Genomic DNA, 27,353 nt, shown 5'->3' on the forward strand with positions numbered 1-27,353 from the left:
CAACCTTTTTGGCACCAGGGCCTAGTCTCATGGAAGATTGTTTTTCCATGGACCAGGTGCAGGGGGCAGGTTTCGGGATGATTCAAGTGCATTACATTTATTGTGTACTTTATTTCTGTTATTATTACATTGTAATGTATAATGAAATAATTATACCACTCACCATAATGTAGAATCAGTGGGAGCCCTGAGCTTGTTTTCTTGCAATTAGATGGTCCCATCTGAGGGTGATGGGAGACAGTGACAGATCATCAGACATTAGATTCTCATAATAAGCACAAAATCTAGATCTATCACATGTACAGTTCACAATAGGGTTCACGCTCCTATGAGAATCTAGTGCTGGAGAGAGATCCAAGATGGCTGATCACTAGCAGCTCGGGATTGTAGCTCCCACTGAAAGCGCAGAGAACGAGAGGATGCCACACTTTCAGATCAAGTTTTGTTGCTCACGCACCGGGAGATTCCCAGCGGAGGAGCCCCATGGATCGCCAGCGCGACTCTTGAGGCCGGTTAGGCGGTTTTGCCGCTGCCTTGATGCGGTGGTTCTTGGTGCAGAGTCAGAAAAGCACCATCAATCTTAAAGCCGCTGTTTTGGCCGGCGCAGGGGTTGCTCAGATTTTAGCGCCGGGAATCATTCAGAAACCCAACTATAAAGACGGTAATTATAAAGACCACAGATGGATAAATCTATAACGAAGGGAAGAAACCAGCCTAAAAAGGCTGAGAATACCCAAAATCAGAACACCTCTCCCCCTACAGGGGATCACAGTTCCTCATCAGCAACGGAACAAGCCCTGATGGAGAAAGACTGTGTTCCATTAGCAGAAGCAGGCTTTAAAAAGTGGATGATAAGAAACTTCTGGGAATTAAAAGAACTTGTTCTAACCCAATGCAAAGAAACTAAGAACTTTGAAAAAAGGTTTGATGAAATGTTAACAATAACACACAATTTTGAGAGGAATATAAGTGAATTAAATGGAGCTGAAAAACACAACACGAGAACTTCGCGAACTATGCACAAGTTTTAACAGTCGAATTGATCAAGCAGAAGAAAAGATATCAGAAGTCGAAGACCAACGTAATGAAATAAAACAAAAAGACAAGATTAGAGAAAAAAGGATAAAAAAGAATGAGCAAAGTCTCCAAGAAACATGGGACTATGTGAAAAGACCTAATCTACGTTTGATAGGTGTACCTGAATGTGACGAAGAGAATCAATCCAAGCTGGAAAGTACGCTTCAGGATATTATTCAGGAAAACTTTCCCAACCTAGCAAGGCAGGACAATATTCAACTCCAGGTAATACAGAGAACACCACAAAGATATTCTTCAAGAAGACCAACCTCAAGGCACATAATCGCCAGATTCACCAGGGTTGAAATGAAAGAGAAAATACTGAGGGCAGCCAGAGAGAAAGGTCAGGTTACCCATATAGGGAAGCCTATCAGACTCACAGCAGATCTCTCAGCAGAAACCCTACAAGACAGAAGAGAGTGGGGGCCAATATTCAACATCCTTAAAGAAAAGAACTTTCAACCCAGAATTTTACATCTAGCCAAACTAAGCATCATAAGCGAAGGAAAAATAAAATCTTTTGTGAACAAGCAAGCACTCAGAGATTTCATCACCACCAGGCCTGCTGTACAAGAGCTTCTGAAAGAACCACTACAAATAGAAAGGAACAACTAGTATCAGCCTTTCTAAAAAATACCAAAAAATATAGAACATCAACATAATTAAGAACTTGCATCAACTAATGGGCAAAACAGCCAGCTAACATTAAATGGCAATATCAAACTCACATATATTGTTATTAATTCTAAATTTAAATTGACTAAATCCCCCAATCCAAAGACACAGACAGGCAAAAAAAGCCAAGACCCATTGGTATGGTACATCCAGATCCATCTCACATGTAAGGATACACAAAGACTCAAAACAAAGGGATGGAGAAAAATTTACCAACCAAATGGAGAGCAAAAATAAATAAATAGCAGGAGGTACAATTTTTGCTGATAAAATAGACTTTAAAGCAGCAAAGATCAAAAGAAGCAAAGAAGGATATTACATAATGATAAAAGGATCAATGTAACAAGAAGAGCTAAAGATCCTAAAAATATATGCACCCAATACAGGAATACCCAGATATATAAGACTTATAAAGAGACTTGGACTCCCACACAATAATAGTGGGAGACTTCAACATCAATATTAGACAGATCAATGAGACAGAAAGTTAACACCGATATCCAGGACTTGAACTCAGATCCGGAACAAGTAGACTTAATTAACATTTATAGAACTCTCCACTTTAAATACACAAAATATACACTCTTATCAGTACCACATCACACCTATTTATAGGTTTAAATGAAATATTGGTTGGCTGCTTGTTAGTTATTTCCTTCCCTCATTTTTTTTTATGTCTCTATTATTAAACACAATTACAGGCATACCCATTTTTAGACTGCATTCTAGCCTGGGCAGTAAAGCAACACCTAACACCCCTGTTCTCTCTCCCTCTTCCTCTTCCTCTTTCTTTCTCTCTTTCATTCTTTTTTTTTCTTTTTCTTTTTTTTCCTTTCTCTTTCTTTCTCTCTTTCTTCCTCTAAAAAAAAAAAGAAAAGAAAAAGAAAATATTTGAATTACAAGAGAAAACATATATTTACCCATATAGTTGCCACAGTGCTTTTCATTCTATTGTGCAGATCCAGATTCCCATATTGTATTATTTGCTGCTATCTGGAAGTCTTCCTCTAACATTTCTTGGAGTATGCAGCTATTGGTGATAAATTCTTTCAGCTTTTGAGTGTGGGAGTCATTAATTCATCTTCATTTTTGAAAGATATTTTCACTGGATAAAGTCTTCAAGGTTGGAATGTTTCTTTCACTGCTTTTAAGATGTTGTTCCACTTGCATTCTCATGAGAATTTTGCTGTCATACTCATTTTTTGATGTTTTGTGAAAAAAAAAAAAAAAAAATCTAGTGCCAATGCTGATCTGACAGGAGGCAGAGCTCAGGCAGTAATTCTCACCACTTCCTGCCATGCGACCCAGTTCCTAACAGGCCAAGGACTAGTACTGGTCCATGGCCGAGGGGCTGGGGATCCCTGCATTAATGGGTCTAGTGAGACTCATTTTGACTTCAGGCCTCTAGAGCGCTAAGATAATACATTTTTGTTGTCTTAAGTGGCTAAATTTGTGGTAATTTAGTACAGTGGCAATAAGAAATGAATACAAGGATGCTGAAGAGAAAGAGGAATCAGAGACAGCTTCATGGAGAAGGTGGTTCTTGAGCCATGCATTAAAGATATTATAAGAGCGGTAGTAACAGAATTAGAGTCATAGAATTGATGGTCTAGATATTGAGCTAAACCTTTCAGACCCTTTAATTTACTTATTCTCATAAAAGCTCCATAAGGATAGTATTTTCCACTATTTTGTAGATGAGAAAACTGAGGCTTAGGGAGGTTAAATAACTTGTACAGTCACTACAGTGCAGTATCATTTGCTACAACTAGTTAATAGCTGGCCTTTTAACAACATGATGGCAGATGACATTTATGGTGTGCTTAAGTGAACAGGCAGGGTGCTAGAATGTCCCTGGCATTATCTCATTTAATCCTCTCAAGATCTAAGTGATTTATAGTTTTTCTGAGGCCTAGATTTATTTGGCCAGCAATATGATTGGGTTGGAGGGGAAGAAACTGGGGCCAGAAAATCCAGTCAGGACATAAGAGTCCAGACAATTGCTGATAAGAACCTAAAATTAGGGTAAAAACAGAGGGCATGGTAAGGAAAAAACATTCCAGAGACAGTCTGCTACTTTGTTGAAACATGAATTCTTTTTTTTTTTTTTGAAAGAGTCTTGCTTCATCCCACAGGCCGCAGTGCAGTGGCACAATCTTGGCTCACTTCAATCTCTGCCTCCCAGGTTCAAGCAGTTCTCCTTCCTCAGGCTCCCGAGTAGCTGGGATTACAGGTGTGCAAGACCATGTCCAGCTAATTTTTGTATTTTTAGTAGAGATAGGGTTTCGCCATGTTGGCCACCCTGGTCTTGAACTCCTGATCTCAAGTGATCCACCCACCACAGCCTCCAAAAGTGCTGGGATTAAGGCATGAGCCACCACACCCAGCCAAAGCATAAATTCTTTATTGAAAAAACTTCCTTTCCATCTCCAATTCTTCCCTTCCTGGGTATTTAGAGTACTGCATTTTAATGAATTTGCACACTTTAATTAATGAAAGGTGTCAGTATTGATAGTGCTGTAGACCACACTTTCTCACTTACCCATAGAAGCCTGGGCGGCAGCAGCCATGTAAACTTCTCTGTAATACGTCTTATTTCTCCTCTGCATTGGTAACTAACAGAGACCCTCTTTAATTTCTTGGCTTTTTTAACCAGGAGAGTAGGAACTTTCTTACTTGAGTTCAACAGTGTGTTAGTTGAGCATATATTTACTGAAAACCTGTCATTTAAAGAACAATAGACCATCACTGTGGGAATCTCAGATGTAAATAAAAATAGCTTTGAGACACACCGAAACAAGGCCATCAAACAGAAAGTGGAGGTGGATTGGTATTAGTTGGTGTCAGTAACTTTGCAGAATGAGCACTGCCTTCTTTTCAAGTATATATATTTAAACTATATATGTATATATACACTTGAAAAAGACTGCAAATACACATATTTGCAGTTTTCTCTGCCCAAATATAAGAACCATCTAAAGTTTTTAGAAAAGTATTTGAAATTCTGATATCTGATAAATAAAATACCATCCACATTCTACTTGTTTGGAATCAGTTTTGCAATCTTTTAAAGAATCGCCAGAGTAAGATTTATGAACCCTGGGTATCTTTTGCCTTATAATGGATGAGTTGTTGTTTTATTTATTCTGCTTGTCATAAGTAAAGATGTAATGACATTGCTACTACAAATATTTCCTTTTCAGCCCCAAGGAACCTTTAGTTAATGGCACAAAGGGTTTATGTAGGGTTCATCCACATTTTAAAAATAACATATGCTATATATACTCCTAAGCTGGAACTTAACAGTAATGCTTGGGAGTTTGCTACAGAATGTCTTCATTGGTAATGCTCCTGCTAAAGAATTTTGGTATGCCAATATGACGTATAAGATAGACTCACTTTAAACCAGTTTTTACTCCATTGTGAGTATATCTGTATAAATTCATTCATGTAGGCTGAGCCTTCCCCCTAATTTCAAAGAATGATTTCAGGCCTTTCATTTCCAACTTGAGTTAGTAAAGTAAGTCCCTACCCAATGGGATTTGATTTTTCTCTCCAGTTAAGTGATCAAAGCTAAATCATCAAAGCCTAAATGTCTTACAACAGATTCTAATAAGTTCCAAGTTGGCTGTTCTTCTTAGTTTTAATCAAAGCAAAGATGACATTTGCATTTTTGTCATCTCTATTTCAAAGTGTTTTTAGAGTTAGAATCACCCTGAATGGTTCCACATCAGTAGGATCTGGATAACCAGACCCAAAATCTGTCCCTGCCAGAACAGGGGCCCATTTCTATATAAGTGATATAACACCTAAATACATAAACATTGGAATCGTGTGTCTAGATTACGTAGAACCAAGTTGACATGAAAGGAAAATGCGGATAATCTGGAGTTCTTACATGGAGTCCTTGACCCATGAAAGTGTTCTTCAGTCCTCTTGACATACCATGGGTCCTCCCATCGCATCCTTCACACACATCTCCCCCACAGCATTTATACACACACAACCAACAGTCTTTGTGCCAGCTCCGCCTTGTTTTGTTTTTGTTTTTTGTTTTGTTTGAGACAGAGTCTCACTCTGGCACCCAGGCTGGAATGCAATGGCACAATTTCAGCTCACTGTAACCTTTGTCTCCCGGGCTCAAGTGATCCTCCCACCTCAGCCCCCTGAGTAGCTGGGATTACAGGCGTGCACCACCACACCCAGCTAATGTTTTGTATTTTTGGTAGAGATGGGATTTTGTCATGTTGGCCAGGTTGGTCTCGAACTCCTGACCTTGGGTGATCTGCCCACCGTGGCCTCCCAAAGTGCTGGGATTACAGGCGTGAGCCACCGCATACAGCCTCTGCCTCTTTTTCTGTTTTTGTTCTGCTTACAGAGTACTCTTCCATTGCTCAGTTAGCTTTATTAACCATGAAGCATGGATGAGAGGGACAAGGAATGCAAGAGGTAGGGGTCTGTGTATGTAAGAAAGATATACATACCTACAAAACCATTACATGGTTACCCAGCCATGCTTACCATCACACTGAGAATGTACCGCTGGTCTTTGAGTGACCTAAACCATCGTGCTCTGCTGGGTGGGAACCTGGAATAAGTATATTATCCACAGCAAATGTGCAGCATTTGGCAAATTTTAGAGTTAAGGCATTTTATTTTTAATAACTTTTTGTATAGAAATGGTGAGACTTTGGGCTAGAAAGTAATTCATATGATTTCTAAATATGCAGAAGTTCAGGAAACCTTTAGAAATATCCTCCCCCAATTATTTGAAAATTAGAAACTCAAAAAAAATTGGAAGGCTGAACACGGTGGCTCATACCTGTAATCCCAACACTTTGGGAGGCCAAGGCAGGAGGATCCCTTGAGTCCAGAAGTTTGAGACTAGCCTGGGCAAAATAGGGAGACCCTGTCTCAACAGCAACAACAAAAATTTTAATTAGCTGGACATGGTGGCATGTGCCTGTAATCCTAACTACTTCAGCTACTTCAACTACTTGTGGCTGAGGTGGGAGGATCACTGGAGCCCAGGAGCTGAAGGCTGCAGCGAGCTGTGATTGAACCACCACATTCCAGCCTGGAGTACAGAGCAAAACCTTGTCTCAAAAAAAAAGGAAGAAAAGAAAAAATCGGAAGAATGTGCTGAAGAGTATTTGATTTGAAATAAAATCCATACACTTAAAGCACTATATATAGCCAAGATTAAATTTCCATGTTTGCTATAGATCTGTTCTCATTCTTAAGGGATTTTATCCAACTGTTTTGTTGGCAAAAAAGCAGATTCTGAATCCACCCTCAGTGATTTGTTTTGTTCAGTCTTGGCTTTTGGACCAAAATAATAACCACTTATTATTTTGCCAAGAACTTATCATTTCCACTAATATATTTCTTGACAATTGCACAGTAATCTTGACTATCATGAAAATTACTTTATTTAAAATGTTAAGTATATGAAAAAGTATAAGTATATAAGACACACAGATATACAACACACACCCCACATATTTGTATGTATTTAAGCTAAAAGATGGCTATGTGTCAAAATGGGAAATCCAAATATTTGTATACTTTGAGGGAAAAGATCAAGAACATGTGTTTTAATTTGTTTTTCATTGTCAAGAGGTGAGGGATGGGAAATATTGTGAATAATGGATAATTTACCCTTACCCTCAAATTATCAACTGTATGAGTTCTTAGGAGTAGCATTTTATAAGTACTGTATATCCATATTTACACAGGAATGTAACACAGATAACACTAACAGTGAATTTGGGGAGAAATGTTTAAAATTTCCTCCAGCAGATAATCAAGTATTTCCTTGAATTTTAATTACCAGGTCAATAGAGAAGTGCTATGAGAAGGGATTCATATTTTCTTAGAGCAGAAAGTATAAAAATGACTGCAGAATTTCCTGTTTTAACCAAGAATGAAGGAGAGCTGTGAGCCATTTGCTTCCTGAGTGGCCACATTCCAGCTGTGCAGACTGGTCATAGCACATCTGCCAATCAGAACAGGCCCTGGAGGGAAACCCTTGGATACTGAGTCTTGTTTACATGCATCGTGACTCTGTTTCTCCCTTCCTTTTGTGTGCTGTGCCACTAGGAAGATTAGTGGGGAAATTTGCTACTACAGACTAAATAAACTATCAAACTAGGATCACAGCCACACCAAATGATGTTCTGGACAGAGTTTTAGCTTGACTTTAGCCACAGGTAAGAGTTGTTACTTTGTTATATGAGGATAGCTCATCTGTATTCAGTTTCTGACTTTATTTTGAGACATTTTACTTCACTTTTGTAGCGAAGCTAGCAGGCTAAAAACTGGAGAAGAACGATTGAGAAACATGATTTAAATGTGCCTTGTATTACTATGACTTTAAAATCTTAGTACTCATCAAATGAAAACATATTTTCATTTAAGGGAGGGGTAAAACCAAGTTAAAACAGAAAAGTTTTAAAAGCTGCAGTAATACTAAGTCACAGTGTAGAGAAATTGGAACCAGAAACATGCTAACATTGTGTATTTGGAGAGCATTACATCTAAGCAGACATGCTTTATTTGTGAATCCTTCTACTTATTAGTCTTTCAGAGAACAGTGTTTTCATGAGTACTAACTTTTTGGCTTTGAAAAACATTTCTTTTTTATTATGAACTCATTCAGAAAGAATTGTTACATACATTTAACTGTATAAATCCTATTCTTTTTCTTCCACATATCTTTCTAGAAGTTTTAGAGTATGTTTCATAATCCTTATTCTTCCACTAGCAATAAAATTAAGGAAAAACTAAAAGAATTCCTGTCTAATCTTTACTTTGCCATTAAATTCTATCTTGTTAGCATTAATTCAGAAGATACTATAGAAAACTGTATTTTGACAGTATTTTGTAGGATTTTTTCTTAAAATCATTGCTTAGGATATGTTGTAGTTTGTATATTGCTTTATATTGTTTATTTTTGCATAACACTGAGGCCTTTTATTGCATTTTTAATTCTTAAGCATATAGTGGGGGGAAAATTGTTACTCAGATTCAAAAAAGACAAATTGTGGGTTTTGTGGTGGTTTCTCTTGTATATGATAGTCTCAAGGTTGATTAATAGCCTTTTACAGCAGTCTGGAGAAGCACTTTTGAAAAGTTCAAGCATCTGTGCTTTTATTTCTTACCCTATAGCAGGGTTTCTCCACCTCTGCACTACTGACATTTTGGATGACATAATTGTTTTGATAAAAAGGGCTGCCCTATGCATTGTAGGACCTTTAGCAACATTCCTGCTTTCTACTCATGAGAGCTCCCTTCTTCCCAGTTGTGACGATCAAAAATTTTACATAGAGAGCACATTATATCTAATTACTGGAGAAACATTCAACTTCTGAAATGTTCTGGGTGATAGATAGTTAAGGGTGAAGCTGTGCTGGTCTTAGTATTTGCAGATGTTGTAGCTGACTGCTCATTTTTCCCCTCTCCCCATCCTCTTAGAAGCTGCTGCCAACCATGATTCATGGAATGATTTTTTTGAGCTGAGTAATCTGTGGCTTTGCAGTTTCCTTGCTTTCTTTCCTTAGCTAAATCTCTTCTAGTTTTAGCAAAGTGTTTAGCACAGGAAAGACCTTTTAAAATGAAATAATACATGTAAGGATACGTTTTCCGAGTAGATGACTTTAACCAGAAAAAGTTTTTATGCCTGTTCTTCGTTGAGTCTTTTCTACCTCTGTCAGGCAAATCCTCTCAAAAGTGATGAAGAGCCTTATACTTAGGAAGACAAAACTACCTTTGAACAGTCCTTTGTGAAATCTCATGGTATAGTAGCTAGTATTTAAAAACTTCTTTCCAGAGCTTTGAAAGAACATTTTGACATGTAACCATCTTCTTTCTCCACAGATCGCAACGAGCGAAATAAACCAGAACATCGTTCTTCAAGGTATGAATTTACACTATCCAATAATTCTGTATGAAGCTTTTTGTTTGAAAAATGTGGTTTGGAGGCAATATAAGTGTCCTCTTTAGAGCTACTGTCTATTGGAATCTTCTGTGGCATTCAGAGAAGCTTCATAAGGGAAATCTTGTTGATTCTCTGAATAAAAATTTCTTATAAAACTATTGACTACCTGGAAAACATGTTTTATTTTGAGAATTCCTATAAGTGACAGATATATCTTTATAACAATTACTTTACTCTCATTTCTTTATTTTTGTGACTTATTTTCCTCCCCTCCCTTTAACCAGTATTTTTTAAGTGTGTATTGCTATTTTCCTAATCATAAAACTAATATAGGCTCACTGTAGAAATTTAAAAGATATTTTAAAAATACAAAGCATGAAAAATGCAGAACAAAACAAAACCCAGACTTCCGTCCATCAGCCAGAGACGGCTGGCTATTGCTTAAATTTTGGTACATTTCTTTCTAGACTTTTAGATTATATGTATAGGTATATATTCAAATGGATTATTTTATGTTCTTGTTAGGTATTTCAAGTGGCCAGGAAGGTTGTATCCCTTAAGCTCCCAACCACACTGAGGATATTTCACTAGAATTTCTCCAACACTGAGCACATTAAAAAATCCTTGTCAAACTTATAGGTGGAAAATTGTCTGACTTCTCGTAGGCAGGACTGACAGGCTGTATTTAATATTTTTAACCCACTACTATGAAAGATTATAATTTTTCTAATATTAATTTCTTTTTCCACATTCTACCACCTTTTTTATATTTTATGTTATGGGACTTGTTAAAGTAATGTACTCATTAAATTGTTAATGTACCCAATCTATAAAAACTTCATTTTTTAGAATAGCAATGCATTTTGCAAAAATAGTCAATCAAAATGTTAGTGATACCAAATCTGAGAGAAGAATATAGCTGGGTATTTAAAATACCGACTGACTTTTTTTCCAGGTACAATTTACATATATTAAAATTCATTCTTTTTTGTGTATAATCTTATTAGTTTTGACAGGCATGTACAATTATGTATCTACCACCATAATCATTAAACAGTTTGTAAGATTGTTTTGTTTTAGTTACTTAAAAAGAATAGCAGCCAGGCATGGTGGTTCACACCTGTAATCCCAGCTACTTGGGAGGCTGAGGCAAGAGGATCACTTGAGCCCAGGAGTTCAAGACTAGCCTGGGCAATGTAGCAATACACTGTCTTATCTGTTCAAAATAAAAGTAAGGCAATGTAAGAGAAAGGACTTTGACAGCATGCTTAACTGTGGGTGACAAAAAGTTGGAAGGGTAAAAAAATACTTAGCTTGATAAAAACAGGATCCCTAAGACCTTTGACATTCTGAAGATTGGACTGAACTGAGCAATATGAATTTTAATAGCCACAAATCCAAATCATTAGAATGAAACACCAGTGGAACATAAAAAGATAAGGATGTGACTTACAAATATGTTTGAAAAAGTCTGAAGGATTTAGTTCTTCATAAATTCACCATGAATCAAAAATCTTATGTCACTATGTCTACTTCCCCCAAAAAGAGTCTGTACTGATTTGATTACAATGAAAGAAGTTTAATACTCAGTCTAAAAGTGGTAGCTCTAGACCATAGTTTTGATATTCTGTTCAATTCAGGGTCCACAGACCTTGAAAAATTGAAGTATGCAGTGGATTGGTTATATAGATATCACATTAAAAAAAATGAAAAACAGAATCCTGTGCCCCACCCCAGAGATTCTATTTAATAAGTCTGGAATGAATCCTCAAAATTTGTGTATTAAACAAGTCCCCCAGTGATTCTGATGTGTAGTCAGGTTGGGGGGCCACTGGTCTAGAATATAGCAGCTGAGTTGGAACAGGGAAGATGAAAAAGAAGGGAAAAGTCAAAGCTAAATCATAGAAAGACTGGTGTGAGGAATTGGGAGAACTTAGCCTAGATATGGAAGTTTGGGGAAGTGCATGGGATGGAAATGATAACTGGCTTCAAACACCCAGAGGCTGGTACATGGAGGAAACTAGCAGAATTCTTCCTGATAAATGTTGTTCCCTACTAAGAGGAACCCTGGCCATGGAGGAATAGTGGATTCTGGATCTGGGTTAGGGGAAAATACAAGGTGATCCTGTACTTCTCGTTGTGATAGAAAGCTAGGAAGTGCCCAGCTAATGGGGTCATGTTGAAAAGACAGTTGGTAGCTTCAAGGGATTTTCAGTGGCCAAATTTTGGGGCAATTTGAATATCCAAAAAAATTACGATAATGTATCCCATGTAGAAGAAATGACAGAATTTAGAAAATCATTTTGTAATTCTCAAAGTAACAGATGTTGCAGGCAAAGATCATCAGTGGCAGCTAAAACTTCTGTAAAAAGTTGGGAAGGCTGGGGACGGTGGCTCACACCTGTAATCCCAGCACTTTAGGAGCCCGAGGTGGGCAGATCACGAGATCAAGAGATCAAGACCATCCTGGCTAACACGATGAAACCCCACCTCTACTAAAAATACAAAAATTAGCTAGGCATGGTGGCACATGCCTGTAGTCCCAGCTACTCGGGAAGCTGAGGCAGGAGACTCACTTGAACCTGGGAGGCAGAGGCTGCAGTGAGCCAAGATTATGCCAGCACACTCCAGCCTGGGTGACAGAGTGAGACTCCGTCTCAAAAAAAAAAGAAAAGTTGTTAAAATATCACCCCCTAGATCAGTTTTTAATTGCAACGGGGGAAAATTTACCTTTTCAATGGAGAGACCTAGTGGTCACCATCTAAATCAAGTGATCAAGATGTATATTATGACTCATGAGATAAGCAGTACACTTATGTAGTAGTCCCAGCAAAAAAAAAAAAAAAAAGAGAGAGAGACTGGGAGAACATTCCAGATTACAAGAGACCAAAGAGGCCGGGCACAGTGGCTCACGCCTGTAATCCTAGCACTTGGGAGGCCAAGGCAGGTGAATCATTTCAGGTCAGGAATTTGAGACCAGCCTGGCCAACATGATGGCCAACCCTATCTCTACTAAAAATTAACTGGGCATGGTGGTGCATGCCTGTAATCCCAGCTCCTTATAAGGCTAAGGTAGGAGAATTGCTTGAACCCGGGAGGAGGAGGTTACAGTGAGCCAAGATCACACCACTGCGTGCACACGAGAGAGAGACCAAAGAGATACTGACAACCAAATCTAATATGTGAATTAAAAAAAAAAAATCTAGGACTGAAAAATCCCAACTTTAAAAAAGGTTGGGGAGGGGAGAATTTAAACATGGATTTAATTTTAAATGATATTTTATTAAATATTACTCTTTTAGGTGTAGAATAGAAATGTTATTATGCAGGAGAATGTGATTCTTAGGAGATATATGCTAAAGTATTAAGGGTGATAAAGTTTTATGTTTGCAACTAAATCTCAATTCAGGGGAAAAAACCCAGGATGAGCAATAAAGAAGCAGATATTGGAAACTATTAATAATTGGTGAATAGATGAAAAGCATATAGGTGTTATACTGTTTCTTCAGCTTTTTTGTAGACATGAAAATTTCAAAATAGAAAGAAACAATGGAGAGAATTGTTGTGTGTGTGTTCCTGGGAGCCCCAGAGGGCAGAATGCACCTCTGTGGGTGGAACTTGGAGGAGGATGTGTTTCTGCACAAAATGAGGAAGAATTTCCTGACAGAACTGGTCAAAAATGGAATGGGCTACTCAGTGAGGGAATACTGTCAAGGAAAAGCTAAACAAGCTAGCACTGGAAATAGAAATCAAGAAGATTCATGCATGGCTAAGTCATTATTCTAGATGGCTCCAGCTCCTTGCTCACTAATAGCCAATAAATATCTCTTTTGAGTCTCTATTCTGGCTCAGGATACAATAGAAAATAAGAAAAAGTCTCCAGGTTGATGGAGAATCCATTCTTGTGGACTTAGACTCCCAATCTCTGAGAATCTATTGATGCTAAAGTGAAGTTCCCAGTCTTTACAGTTATATTTTAGGCAGTGCTGTGGTACTCCTGAGGGTATTTGGAAAGTATTCTGAGTATTCTTTAATCTGTTGTTTATACTGTTAAGTTCTCTAGGACTGTGCTACTGGTCTTAGTAACCCTGGCACTTAATAGAGTGCCTAGCCCACAATAAACAATAAATAACTGTTTGTTGAATAAATGAATGCCAAAGGTATTTTGAGGAGAGAAAGGGAAATGTCAGTATTTTTCCCTTGCAAATCGGTAAGAACCTGACTCTCAAAAGCTCGCCCACAACTATTATTGGATATGTGTGTTACAACAGCAAGGAGTGATGCTCTATAAGAAAGGAGGAATGTTTTTTCAAAGGCCATCGTTTTCTGTCCAGGGTGCGTACTGACAATGGCGATGACCTGTTCTTCTCCTGCCATCCTCAGCTCAGCAGGGCTACCCCGCCAGGCCAGCAGTGCATCAAGCAGATTAATACCTGCTTCATCAACAGAGCAGAAAGAAGAAAATATAAACAAAAAGTCATTTAATTTCTGTATGTTTTCTGGTTCTCCTCAGGCCACTCGGCAGCAAGAATGATGGGCTCAGCCCAGCAGCGATAACAGAAATGCATTTCTCTTGTTTGTGTTTTTAGAGGCCAAGCACTCCTATAGCTTTCATAGTAAGAGGTGAATAAATCTGGGGCATCTGCCTGTTCTTTCACTTCAGTACTGAAATAAGAAGGAAAACATAATTCTTGTCAAGTTAAAGGAAAAGTTTTATCACATGTAGGCCAACACTAAGATCCCAAACAAAACCAAAACAAAACACTGTTTAAGCATTTTTTAAGAGGCATCCTGGGTGTTTTTTGATTACTTTGTTTTGATGTTGATTTGCTTGCTGCAGATTGATCTATATTCATGTGAGAAATATCTAAGTTGTTCTTGTGTCAGCCTTATCAGTCTAAACACACCATTTCCCAAATTGATGTCCCATAGAACTCTGTTCTGTAGGTTATTAATCAGTATGCCAAGAAATAAGTGTTAATATACAGAAGAGTTTGTCAAATGGCAAGTTAAACAAAATTAGACATATTTCTTTACTGTGATACTCCTCGGTCTTTGATACATTCAAGTACATTATAAAACTCTAAGTGAGAGCAATACTACACACCTGTTTAAAAATTTATTTGAATTTATAACTTCTTTTCCCAGACATAGCTATTAATAACATCTAGAAAAAAATACCATGGAATGGCAGTTTGGGAAACTAATTAGAGGGAAGTAGGAGATAAAGATAATAAAGAATGTTAAGCCCTATGGCAGTCAGTGCCACAAGTAGAAAATTAAGAGCTCTTTCTACCACCCCACCAGCTCTAAATAATAGATCTTAATGACTTAGGGGTCTGAATTACCAGCTAATTTATCTCAAATGTTTTACCTACTACAAGGAAACATTTTACAGCACAAAAATAGCCAGCAAAACAAAGAACCTTAAATCTATTTCTCAAAAATTGTCATTTGAATCTTGGCCTCCCTAAAGCCTTCTTACAACCACCTGTTATAATCCCCTTTGATATCCATTCATAAAATTAAATGAAATTTCACTGAAAATCATAGAAGTAAGAAAATGGAAATTCAGCAAAGTGATTCTAAAATTTATAAGGAAGAGCAAGTCTAACCAAGGCAGTTTTGAAGATCAAAGAGGAGAGGTGTACTCTTGTAAGTAATTAAGACAGTTTTTTGTCAGCAAACATAGAAATAGGTTGCTGAAACAGACTAAAGAGCCCACAGACACAGATGAATCCATACAGTTCTGTGTCATGTGATAATGATAGAAACAACATTACTGATCAGGGAGGGAAAGTGAATATGTCAATAGATGGTGCTGGAACCACTGATTATCCATATTTTTAATCTACACAGAATTTGATTTATGACATGAGATAAAAATCGAAAGAGGAAAGTAAAGAGGTAAAATGGTAACATTTTGAAGAAATGTATAAGAATACCTTTATGAATTTGGGGTAGGTAGTTTGTTCTTAAACAAGGTTCAACGAATACAAACCATGAATAAAAAGACTGGTAAATTTGACTGTGAAAATTAAAAATTTTTGTACATGAATGCATAAAAAGCATGTGAAATAGGAAGTCATGACTGTGCAATGCACATACGCAACAAGGGTTATTATCCAGGATAAATAAAAACTACACATAACGAAGAAAAAGAAAAACAGTCAGTAAAATATGGGTAGGGAACACATAAAAGATGAAACCCAAGTAGCCGGTTAATATGTGAAAAGATTCTTCACCTTGCTAGGATTTTAAGATGTACACTAACATGATAATGAGATACCATTTCACGTCCATGGAATTGGCACAGAAATCTCAAAGACTGAAAATGCCAAGTACCCATATGAGAGTATGTAATTTGGTACAACTGTAAGGAAAACTTTATTCAGGACCATCATAATAGGCATAGGGACAACTGCAATGGGATTTTGCAGTGGGGGAGATAGTTTAGGCTCAACTCATGGGCAAGTGGGAATTTATAGTAAAGGAGCAGGGTGTGGAGGTCAGTAGATAGAAAATTACTGAGAGGAAACTTTGGAGGTAAAGGTGATTCTGGCTAAAATGACCTAAGAGGGTTCTTGCTGAAGACAGACCAGGGTGATTAGACATCACAGCAGTGGGGGGAGGGGGGAGGGAAATGAACCTGATCAGATGTTGAGAGTAATCTGATGTTGAAGATGGGGTTTCTTGCTAAACTGACTTACCACAGTTTTTTGACAAAACTGGATTTTACAAGGAAGTACACAGATGGGACTAGGAGAAGGTTCAGATTCTTTGTCAGTTCAGAGTAGCCCTGTTTGAAGTAAGGGTATGTAGCATGTGACAACATGGATAAATCTTAGAAACATAATTTTGGATGACAAAAAGCAAGTTGTAGAAGGATAGATATAGTATAAATCCATTTATATAAAGCAGAGGTCAGCAAATGGGTCAAATCTGGCCTGCCACCATTTTGTAAGTAAAATTTTACAGGAACTCAGCCATGTTCATTTGCATATGGTCTCTAGCTGCTTTCACATTACAGCAGAAGAGTTGTTACCAACAGGGACCACGGGCAAAACACAAACAGTACATTGTTGTGTATTTTTTATGACTAACTACATATAGATACTGAAAGTATAGAAAGATGTATGGAAGTCATAAACAGTGAAATTAGGATATTAATTATCAAATGAATGGGCCAGGAAAGGATCCACAGGGAGCTTCAAGTGTATCTTTACTGCTTTATTTCTTAAGCTAAGTGATAGGATTTGCAATATTATGTGTACTCTTTTAAATCCCTGGAAATTAGCTGGGCGTGGTGGCTAATGCCTGTAATCCTACCTGCTTGGAAGGCTAAGGTGGGAGGATTGCTCGAGCCCAAGAGTTTGCAGCTGTGGTGAACTATGATCACACCACTGCATCCCAGCCTTCATGACAGAGTGAGACCCTGCCTCCTTAAACAAACAAACAAACAAAAAAACTCTGCATATTTTCATATATTTTTTTAAAAGGCTTTCAAGAGACCTTGAATCCTATGCCTCTGATAATGATGTTTTTATAGGACATAGGCATAAAATTGAGTGAATTCTTTTTTTTTAATTGCATTTTAGGTTTTGGGGTACATGTGAAGAACATGCAAGATTGTTACATAGGTACACACATGGCAGCGTGATTTGCTGCCTTCCTCCCCTTCACCTGTATGTGGCATTTCTCCCCATGCTATCTCTCCCCACCTCCCCACCCCCCGTCCCTCCCCAGTTTCCCCCCAACAGACCCCAGTGTGTAGTGCTCCCCTCCCTGTGTCCATGTGTTCTGATTGTTCAGCACCCACCTATGAGTGAGAACATGCAGTGTTTGATTTTCTTCTCATGTCAGTTTGCTAAGAATGATGGTTTCCAGGTTCATCCATGTCCCTACAAAGGACACGACCTCATCATTTTTGATGGCTGCATAATATTCCATGGTGTATATGTACCACATTTTCCCTGTCCAGTCTATCATCGATGGGCATTTGGGTTGGTTCCAGGTCTTTGCTATTGTAAACAGTGCTGCAATGAACATTCGTGTGCATGTGTCCTTATAGTAGAACGATTTATAATCCTTTGGTTATATACCCAGTAATGGGATTGCTAATCAAACTCCACAGCTTCTGCACGGCAAAAGAAACAGTCATTAGAGTGAATCGGCAACCAACAGAATGGGAAAAAATTTTTGCAGTCTACCCATTTGACAAAGGGCTGATATCCAGAATTTACAAAGAACTAAAACAGATCTACAAGAAAAAAACAAACAAGCCCATTCAAAAGTGGGCGAAGGATATGAACAGACGCTTTACAAAAGAAGACATACATGAGGCCAACAAGCATATGAAAAAATGCTCATCATCACTGGTCGTTAGAGAAATGCAAATCAAAACTACATTGAGATACCATCTCACGCCAGTTAGAATGGCAATCATTAAAAAATCTGGAGACAACAGATGCTGGAGAGGATGTGGAGAAATAGGAACATTTTTACACTGTTGGGGGGAGTGAATTCTTTTTAAAGAGACAAAAGGAAGAAATAGTCAAGAATGTTCAGAAAAAAACTAATTAAACGCTGTTCAGATTTTACCTCCACTCATAGTCTTGCTCTCATGTCTCCTTTTACTGGAAGTATCTTGTATTGCTCTGCAAATTTTTGTCTCTTTTTTGGCACTTAAGAGTTCTACGCATAACACATGAAAACATTTTTTAATAGTACAGAAACATGTAGTATCTGCCTTTATCCCGCAGGTGACTTAAGAGTGGTGGTTCAGTGTCTATCCTAGTCTGCTTTCTATGCGTAAATATAAAATATATTTAAATAATATTTAGAATAAATGGGGATATATGCATGTGTGTATGTGTAGTATGTGTGCTTATATGTATGTGTTTGTATATCTGTTTGTATACATATGTGTATTTTTGCCAATTTGCCTTTTTCACTTATTTAGAAGGTATTACCATGTCAGTTTCCACTTCATTATTTTTTTAAGTACTATGTAAAATTTTCCAGTGTAACCTTATTATAATTCATTTAACCAGTCCTTTATTGATAGCATTTAGGTTGTTTCCAATTCATTGCAGTTAGAAATGATGTTGCAATAAATATCTTTATGTTCATATCTTTGTGTATAGATGTGTAGGAAAACCTTTATTGTTCTTCTAAGATAGATTTTTTAGTTTTGGTTTTCATTCACAATTAAGTATGTTGCTTGTTTGTTTCTTTCTTTTGAGATGGAGGTTTGCTCTTGTTACCCAGGCTGGAGTGCAGTGGCATGATCTCAGTTCACCACAACCTCTGCCTCCCGGGTCCTCCTGGGTTCAAGCGGTTCTCCTGTGTCAGCCTCCTGAGTAGCTAGGATTACAGGCATGTGCCACAACACCCAGCTAATTTTGTATTTTTAGTAGAGACGGAGTTTCTCCGTGTTGGTCAGGCTGGTCTTAAACTCCCAACCTCAGGTGATCCGCCTGCCTTGGCCTCCCAAAGTCCGGGGACTACGGGCGTGAGACACTGTGCCTGACTTACTTTAAGTTTTTAAATTTTATATGCCGTGTGTGTCTGTTTTCTTCCCAAATGTCAGATAGCTTCATGGTAGTTTGGTACTGTTCCAAGTTCTCTAAGGCCCATTATAACTTCCCTCCCCATGATGTGGCCTGAAATGTCACCCAGCACAGGGAGAGACTGAAACTCAACATGCAGAGTATTTGTAGCACATGGTTTAGTACACTCAGAGTTAATAGTTGCTGATGTTAAAACTCATAGCAATCACTGTATCATTAAAAATTTTAAAGGGTCTTGGTTCTCTGCATTGGTATCCTGTTGTTGATCTTATGAAGATGTTGAGGATTTTATTTTGACACTTTACCATCGTCACATTGTGTTTTAAATAGATTAGCTGAAAGCAAAAGATTTAACTTGTTTTAGCTGTTCTCTTTTCTAAATATGTCTATTAAAATACCATACTCTGCTGGGCTTAGTTTAATTCTATAATTCTGTAGCATTTCCCTGACCATATGTTTTGATGCCTGTACCTCTATAAACTATAGCTGTGTGTAATTACTTTTTGGCATTATGTTTTCTAAACTATAAGAGAACATTACTTTTGCTGCATCATCTGTAATGCCATAAACAAGGTGAAACATTTAAATGCATACAGGTTTTGTGGGCGGGAAATTCCTTTGCAAGGGAAGATGTGAAAGGACTATTAACATTTTTTTGAGGTCCTGCAGAGAACACACACACTCTCTCTCTCTCTCTCTCTCTCTCTCTCTCTCTCTCTCTCACACACACACACACACACACACACACACACACACACACACACGGTGTTGTTTTGTTGTAGTTTTCAGAAATGTGACTTTAGCATTTCCCCCTAGTGTGATGAGAATGAAAATGAAGCATTTATATGGTGTATCAGTTGGGGAATTGAAAAGTTTTATTGGCTGGCCTACCACTGCCATAGTACTTAGTCTGGGGCTTTTCTGAAGTTGTTTCGAATTAAACTATCAGCAGGCAGTTAACTTTGGAACAGCAGCTGGTCCTGTGTTTATTACTTTTTCTCAGGATAGGCATGTTGGCCACCCATTTCTCAGCAGTCCAGGGCACATGGAACTCCAGGCCTTTAATTTTTTTTTATCCTAATTCTTTCCTCTTTTTCCTTTAGAGTCATATTTTATATTAGTTTTTTACCTTTCTGCGGTATAATATAGAAGCAGTTGTTTATACAGTTCTACAAAACTGTTAAACAGCCTGTAGTCAAGTGAAATTTATATACATCTTTGTGGCTCTCAATCTGTCCTTAGGTTATGGTTTTACTCCAGCTAATAAATACCCTTGTGCAAGTGGACTTTAAATTTTTATTCAAATATTATCCCTTATTGAACACAGCATACATCACATTCTTCAAATGTATTGATTAGGACTGTACATCACAGAAGCGTACTAGCTAATTTCTGGAAAAATCTTAGGATAGAATTGTTGAACAGTCATTAATTAGCTCAATCACCTCCCATCTCATTAAAAGTAAACTGCCATTGATTGAAATTCAGTCTTGTCCTTAAAGGTAAAACCCTGGCCAGGCGCAGTGGCTCACACCTGTAATCCCAGCACTTTGGGAGGCCAAGGCAGGCAGATCACAAGGTCAGGAGTTCGAGACCAGTCTGACCAACATGGTGAAACCCTGTCTCTACTAAAAATACAAAAATTAGCCGAGCATGGTGGTTCGTGCCTGTAATCCCAGCTACTCAGGAGGCTGAGGCAGAAGAATCGCTTGAACCCCAGGAGGCAGAGGTTGCAGTGTGCTGAGATTATGCCACTGCACTCCAGCCTAAATGACAGAGGGAGACTCCATCTAAAAAAAAAAAGTAAAACCCTTTCCTGAAACCAGAAATCAGGGCTGGTCCCAAGAATTCAATTTCAGGTTTGGGAGCATCTTTGTTGATTAGCAGCTCCTCTGCATAATAAATCAGAACATTCATTTCTGCCCTCGTGGTAAGTTTTTGCCACTTCTAATCTCATTTTAGTTATAGGCTATCTTTCCAGAGATGCAGACTGAGCAAGCTGGCTCTTTTGCAACACTTCTAAATGCAGCAAAAGTAAGGCAGGAATCCTAAAGGACTTGTTTGTGACCTTCCTTCCTTTTGGACAGGAGGACTGAGAATCAGTATCCTTTGTTAATTAAAAAAATAAAAGAATGGAAGGAAAGTATGGATTGTTTGAAGGCTTCAGAGTAACATTGTGTCTAAAATGCAAACATTCCCTCAACTATAAACCTGTTTCCTCAAGATAATGTTTTCCCTGGCACACTGCCTTGTACAGGTAGTTCAGGGATGTTATTAAGGAATGACAGGCAGGACTTAAAGTTTATCACTATCTATTGCCCAGTGGTTTCTCTTGGTTATAGATTCTGAAGAGAAACTCTGACCACTGAGGTAAGCCAGTTTGTTAAGCCCAGGAGGTCTCAAGGCTGCAGTAAGCTGTGATCTATACTCCAGCCTGGGTGACAGAGCAAGACCCAATTTCAGAAAGAAAAAACAAAAACAATAACAAACAGTTAAATTTTGTTACTACAAAATAATACATGCCTATTAAAAAAGAAAAGGAAAAAATTAAAATCACTAATAGTAATGATAATTGCTATCAGTATATTGGTGGTTCAGTCTTTTGTGCATGCTCGTTGTACTTTAAAACATACTGGGATGGTATATATAAGTTTCTTTTCATAAAACAATAATTTATGAACATTTTCCCATAGCATGATTTTCATGGTATTCCATCAGGTAAGTACACTAAACTTTATTTTTCTATTATCAGACATTTAGGTTATTTTCAGATTTTACTATTACAAATAATCCTGTAATCAGATTCTTACACCTGTATTTTTATGGACCATCATTGATTATCTCCTTGTGATAAATTCCTGGCAGTAGAAATAATGGAATAAAAAATATATGAACATTTTAAAACTTTTCATATATACTATGAAATTGTCTTAATGAAGAGTTGCATTCTTATGCCTGTAACATTCTTTGAAGTTCTTCCCTTTCCCTCTGTTGTTTATGGATGAACCAGAAGAAAATGGTCTTATGCCATTTAGCCATAGCTGATAGAACTCTGTCCTAGAAGGTGTCCACTAAGAATATTGTTTCTTCCAGTTTAACTCATATTTTTATGTTAAAATGCTCAGATTTGTTGACCCATTTCTGTTATTTTTATTTCAATTCCGAAAAGAGTAGTTTCCAAAAGAGGTCTTGTACTAATCCACAGCCTCTGGAAATCTGTATGCTCAGAGCTTTTCAGAGGCCTTTCTGGAGGCATTCAGGAGTCAGATCACTGGATTCAAGGCAGACACCAGTGCATAACTCTTAAGCCTGTATTTGAAATCTGGACTGTCTGTGCTCGAATTTGGGGAACTCTCAGGGTGATCCAAAATGAATTTTAAAAAATACTCTCAGGTCATGCCCAAGTTTGGAGGCTTTTTAGGGCAATCCAAAATGATTTTTAAGAAATACTTTTACAAGCTGCGTGCAGTGGCTCACACCTGTAATCCCAGCACTTTGGGAGGCCAAGGTGGGCAGATCACTTGCGGTCAGGAGTTCGGGACCAACCTAGCCAACATGGTGAAACCCCGTGTCTACAAAAAATTAGCTGTGTGTGGTGGTGTGCACCTGTAATCCCAGCTACTCAGGAGGCTGAGGCAGGAGGATCACTTGAACTCGGGAGGCAGAAGTTACAGTGAGTTGAGATCGCGCCACTTCACTCCAGCTTAGGTGACAGAGTGAGACTCTGTCAAAAAAAAAGAAAGAAAGAAAAGTACTTTTGCAGCTGTTTAGGTTCTGCCTGTATTGTAGAACCACTCAGAGAAGCTGTGGAATAGTGTGTGAAGTACTTAGGTCCGGGCATCAGGCTGACTGGGTTAGAATTCCAGCCTCACCACTTTGAATCTGGGTTCCCTTGGGCAAGTTTCTTAATCTTTCTTTACCTCAGTTTCCTCATTTATAAGTGGAGCTAATTACAGTACCTGTCTCTTGGGGTTATTATAATTATTTAGTTGCTGTATCAGCCAGGGTTCAACCAGAGAAACAGAACTAGTAGGAGATGTATATTAAAAGATTTATTGGGGCGGGGCGCAGTGGCACACACCAGTAATCCCAGCACTTTGGGAGGCCGAGGCAGGCAGATCACCTGAGGTCGGGAGTTCGAGACCAACCTGACCAACATGAAGAAACTGCATCTCTACTAAAAATACAAAGTTAGCCAGGCGTGATGGTGCATGCCTGTAATCTCAGCTACTGGGGAGGCTAAGGCAGGAGAATTGCTTGAACCTGGGAGGTAGAGGTTGCAGTGAACTGAGATTGCACCATTGCACTCCAGCCTGGGCAACAAGAGCCAAACTCCATCTGGAAAAAAAAAGAGAGAGAGAGAGAGATTTATTGCAGGGAAGTATTTATGTAATTGTTGGGGCTGACTTAGGGAAGTCAGAATTTCGTAAGGCAGGCCACCAAGAAGAAGGGCAGGCTGGAACTCTCATCCACAGAGTGAGTCTGCTATCCACAGGTGGAATTTCTTTTCATTAGGGAAGTCTCACCTCTGCTCTTAAGGCTTTTCAACTGATTAAATCAGGCCCACACAGATTTTGTAGGATAATCTCCGTACTTAAAATCAACTGGTGGACTTTAATCACACTGACATAATGCCTTTATAGCGACATGTAAATTAGTGTTTGATTAAATAACTGAAGACTGTAGCCTAGCCAAGTTGACACATAAAATTGATTATCACAGTTGCTTTGGACCTCAGTTAAGCAGACTAAACCCACTTGGAAATGATTTTCAGTGTTACCCTGCTTTTCAAGTCTCTGTAACCAAGAAGTTCTTTCTGACATATCAGTTTGATATTTGTTAGTTTTGTCATAAGAATTTACAGTTGCATTATTTATGTCTTAAGGATTCTCTCAACTCTAGCCAGGGTGTGTGGTCATGATGGGAATCTGTGAAGGTACATAAGCCAGCATCTGCATAAACACCTTGATCCAGGCGGTATTTGCTCCTACACACTTGTGCTATCCCTTCAGGCTTGGATAAGCACACTGTTACCCATACCTGCTTTGTATGAACTGGTAAAGTCTGGGGTTGATAGGAACTGTTGAGTAATCCCACAGGCCCCTGACATAGTGGGAGAATATTACTTTGGCTACCTGAAGGAAAGATAGAGATTTGGTCCTCTCTTTTCACTAGTGTTGATTTTTCCACAAGTGATCACCTTCCTTTTGGGAAGTTCATTGCATTTCTTTGAGCATAACCTAACATCCTCTCATTCTGAATGTAGGATGTCTTCTTTGCCCTCTCACTCTAAGTAGGAAAAGATAGGCCACTCAGAAGTAAAATAGCTAATGGAAAAAGCATGATAAACTGTTAGGATACTTCCTGATGGCCTTGGGTTTCAGAGCTTTGGAAACAACTCCTGTAACGTTCTTCTTGCAGGTTCTGTAAGCCTACATTTCAGCGTTTAGTTTTTTTCCATAGCTTTGAACGATGAGGTAGTGATGCACTACTGCTAAATCTTATCTCAAGCAGTGGTGGTTGTTGCAGTGCAACCACCTGCATCCCTGAGAACTGCCTCCTAAGCTTCCAATCTCAGCTGAAGGAAAGGTACCTAAGGCCAGGCTTCCACATGGCCCTACCCCATTTGGCCGTAGCTGATAGAACTCTATCCTATAAAGCATGCTGATCATGTTTTTTCTCTTGAAAATTTAAACTAAAAGACACACTGCTGAGAGCCCTGGTTTCTGGAGTTTTAAAATTATTTAGATTTGGGCTTGGTAGGATATGCATGCCAATGAACACTGGCCAGGTATGCCAGCGAACAAGCAGGGAGTTCAAGTGAAGAAGACTGCAAAAACTGAAGCAGAGATGATGTCTCAGAGAGAAAGTGAGGAAGAATGAGAGCGTGTACGAGAAGCTGCCTTGTTTCCCGAAATTTAGCTGCACTTCCTGTTCGTACACATTCCCAAGATACCTTTGTGTGCTCATAATAAAAACCCCTTTGATTTAATTTCAGTTTAAAGGGGTTCCAGTTGTTTTAACTTCACAAGACAATGCAATGCTGTTAGCAGAAATAATAACAATACTGTAATTTAGAAATGAAAGTCACATACCTAACATACTCACTTTGGTTTTAGGACTATCAAAACTATAGCGTTGATTCTAGAATTTATTTCCACAGAGATTAGGATGCCATGAATATATTAAGAAAATAGAGTAGGGTAGTACTTTACAGTATTTATGGAGAAACAAAAGCCGTGCCATATAATACGTAGTGTGAAGAGGGAAATGTATTGCTTGTCTTATGAACACTGACATCAGATCTATGCCAGTGAGTAATAGAAGCCTTTATTGTATTGTCTTCTTTCGCCAACAAAAGGCAAAAACAAAAACAAAAAACCTTATTTAATATAGGATTTTCTAAAACAACACAAAATACAGCCAGACCTGTAAATATCCGATCATTTATTTGTGTATACTCCCTGTCATGTTATATTTTATGAATAAATCCCAGAAGTGATGAAAGTCTTAAATCATTTTCTAATACTATTTAAGATTCTGTCCCCCCTCCTCCACCATTGCCTCTGATTTAAATCTTCTAGCCATGAGATGTTCAATGAAAGAAGACAGTTCTTAAGCTTCTTTGGTAATTAAATCACCATTCTCACTTATTGTGTTTGGGGTGTGTGTGTGTGTGTGTGTGTGTGTGTGTGTGTTTTCCTCTCAACATTCAATTGTAGGTGAGCTTTTTGTGAGATAGTGAAGCACAGTAGCAAAGAACTCTGGCCCTGCCTGGAGCCAGACTGTCCAGGTTCCAATCTTGACTTCACCATTTATCAGCTGCAAGTCCTTTGACGTTTAAATTATGTAATCTCTTTTCTCGTCTCTAAAACTGGGATAATAACAGTGCCTTCTTGTAAGGGTGGATGTGTGGATTAAATGAGTTAAAAGATGTAAAGCTATTAGCATAGGTCAATTAGATTAGCTATTACTTTATTATTATTGGAATGGATTAAATATCAAGTCCAGCTCCATTTAATGCAGTTGGATTAAGTAATCCTTTCTTACTAAATGAATTTAAATTGGAATCTTGGAGTGTTTTAAGTTTTATATTTTAAAAATGTTAGACCTAGTGGGTAGAATAGAGATCATCCAATCCATAAATGTCATGTTACAGATAAGGAAACTGACATGTGATTATACTCATAAAGTGAGTAAAGGCAGAGCTAAAATTGGGCTTCGGACCCACAGACTCCTCACACAGTTCACCCTCTGTCTGATGACCATCAGATGGATAATTGGTCCTGAGCCTTACATTCTCTGTGTCTCCAAGAATTCATTTATAGCCCAAAACAAACAGATGCTTTATGTACAAAGACAGGAATGCCAGCGAACAATCAAGAAGAGTTCAAGTGTAGCAGAAGATGTGAAGATTGAAGCAGAGATCATGTGGTTTCAGAGAGAAAGTGAGGAAGAATGAGGCTTGCACAAGAAGCCGTTGTGTTTCCCAGCACTGCATGAAGTTCAGCTGTACTTAACTGTTTGTAGAAATGCCCAGGGTACCTTTCTGTGCTCACCTGTCCCCTTTTCTCTTTGACCTTCTATTTGCATGAAAGATAGACTTAGCCAGTGACCTCAGTGGCTCATGCTTGTAATCCCAGCACTTTGGGAGGCTGAGGTGGGCAAATCACCTGAGATCAGGAGTTCGAGACCAGCCTGGCCAATATGGTGAAACCTTGTCTCTATTAAAATTATAAAAATTAGCCAGGTGTGGTGGTGCATGCCTGTAATCACAGCTACTCTGGAGGCTGAGGCAGGAGAATCGCTTGAACCCAGGAGGCGGAGGTTGCAGTGAGCCGAGATCACACCATGGTACTCCAGCATTCCAGCCTGGGCGACAAAGTAAGACTGTCTCAAAAAAGAAAAAAATAATAGACTTGATCTTAGTATTTAAATAAGGTACTGCTATATTTTTTTAAATAATGATTGTTGAAAATACCATCTTAGATTTTCCTATAGATTTGTTCTGCGTAAGCCTGAGGCAAAACTGCAGCTTACATTTATGTAGGACTGATGTTGGAAAGATCATTATTTTAAAAATAACATCT

At 38.3% G+C, this 27,353-nt stretch overlaps 1 protein-coding gene across 5 annotated transcripts in view; it reads left to right on the plus strand.

Annotated features, from left to right (window-relative positions):
- The window catches only part of SH3D19 (SH3 domain containing 19), a 207,824-nt gene that overhangs the window by 89,808 nt on the left and 90,663 nt on the right, over window positions 1-27,353 (plus strand). For 2 of the 5 annotated variants that reach the window (XM_032246419.1, XM_032246422.1), the window contains exons 1-2: window positions 6,875-7,964; window positions 9,631-9,670. Coding sequence is in view for 1 of the 5 variants with exons in the window: in XM_032246418.1 (XP_032102309.1) it covers window positions 9,631-9,670 (40 nt within the window). In the remaining 4 variants the exon portion in view is untranslated. Of the gene's footprint in view, window positions 1-6,874; window positions 7,965-8,673; window positions 9,550-9,630; window positions 9,671-27,353 lie in introns of those variants that run through there. The other 3 variants (XM_032246420.1, XM_032246423.1, XM_032246418.1) reach the window with 2 other exon arrangements.

Source organism: Sapajus apella, unplaced genomic scaffold, assembly GCF_009761245.1.
Source record: "Sapajus apella isolate SASKATOON/1434 unplaced genomic scaffold, GSC_monkey_1.0 scaffold61, whole genome shotgun sequence".
Taxonomy (NCBI): domain Eukaryota; kingdom Metazoa; phylum Chordata; class Mammalia; order Primates; family Cebidae; genus Sapajus; species Sapajus apella.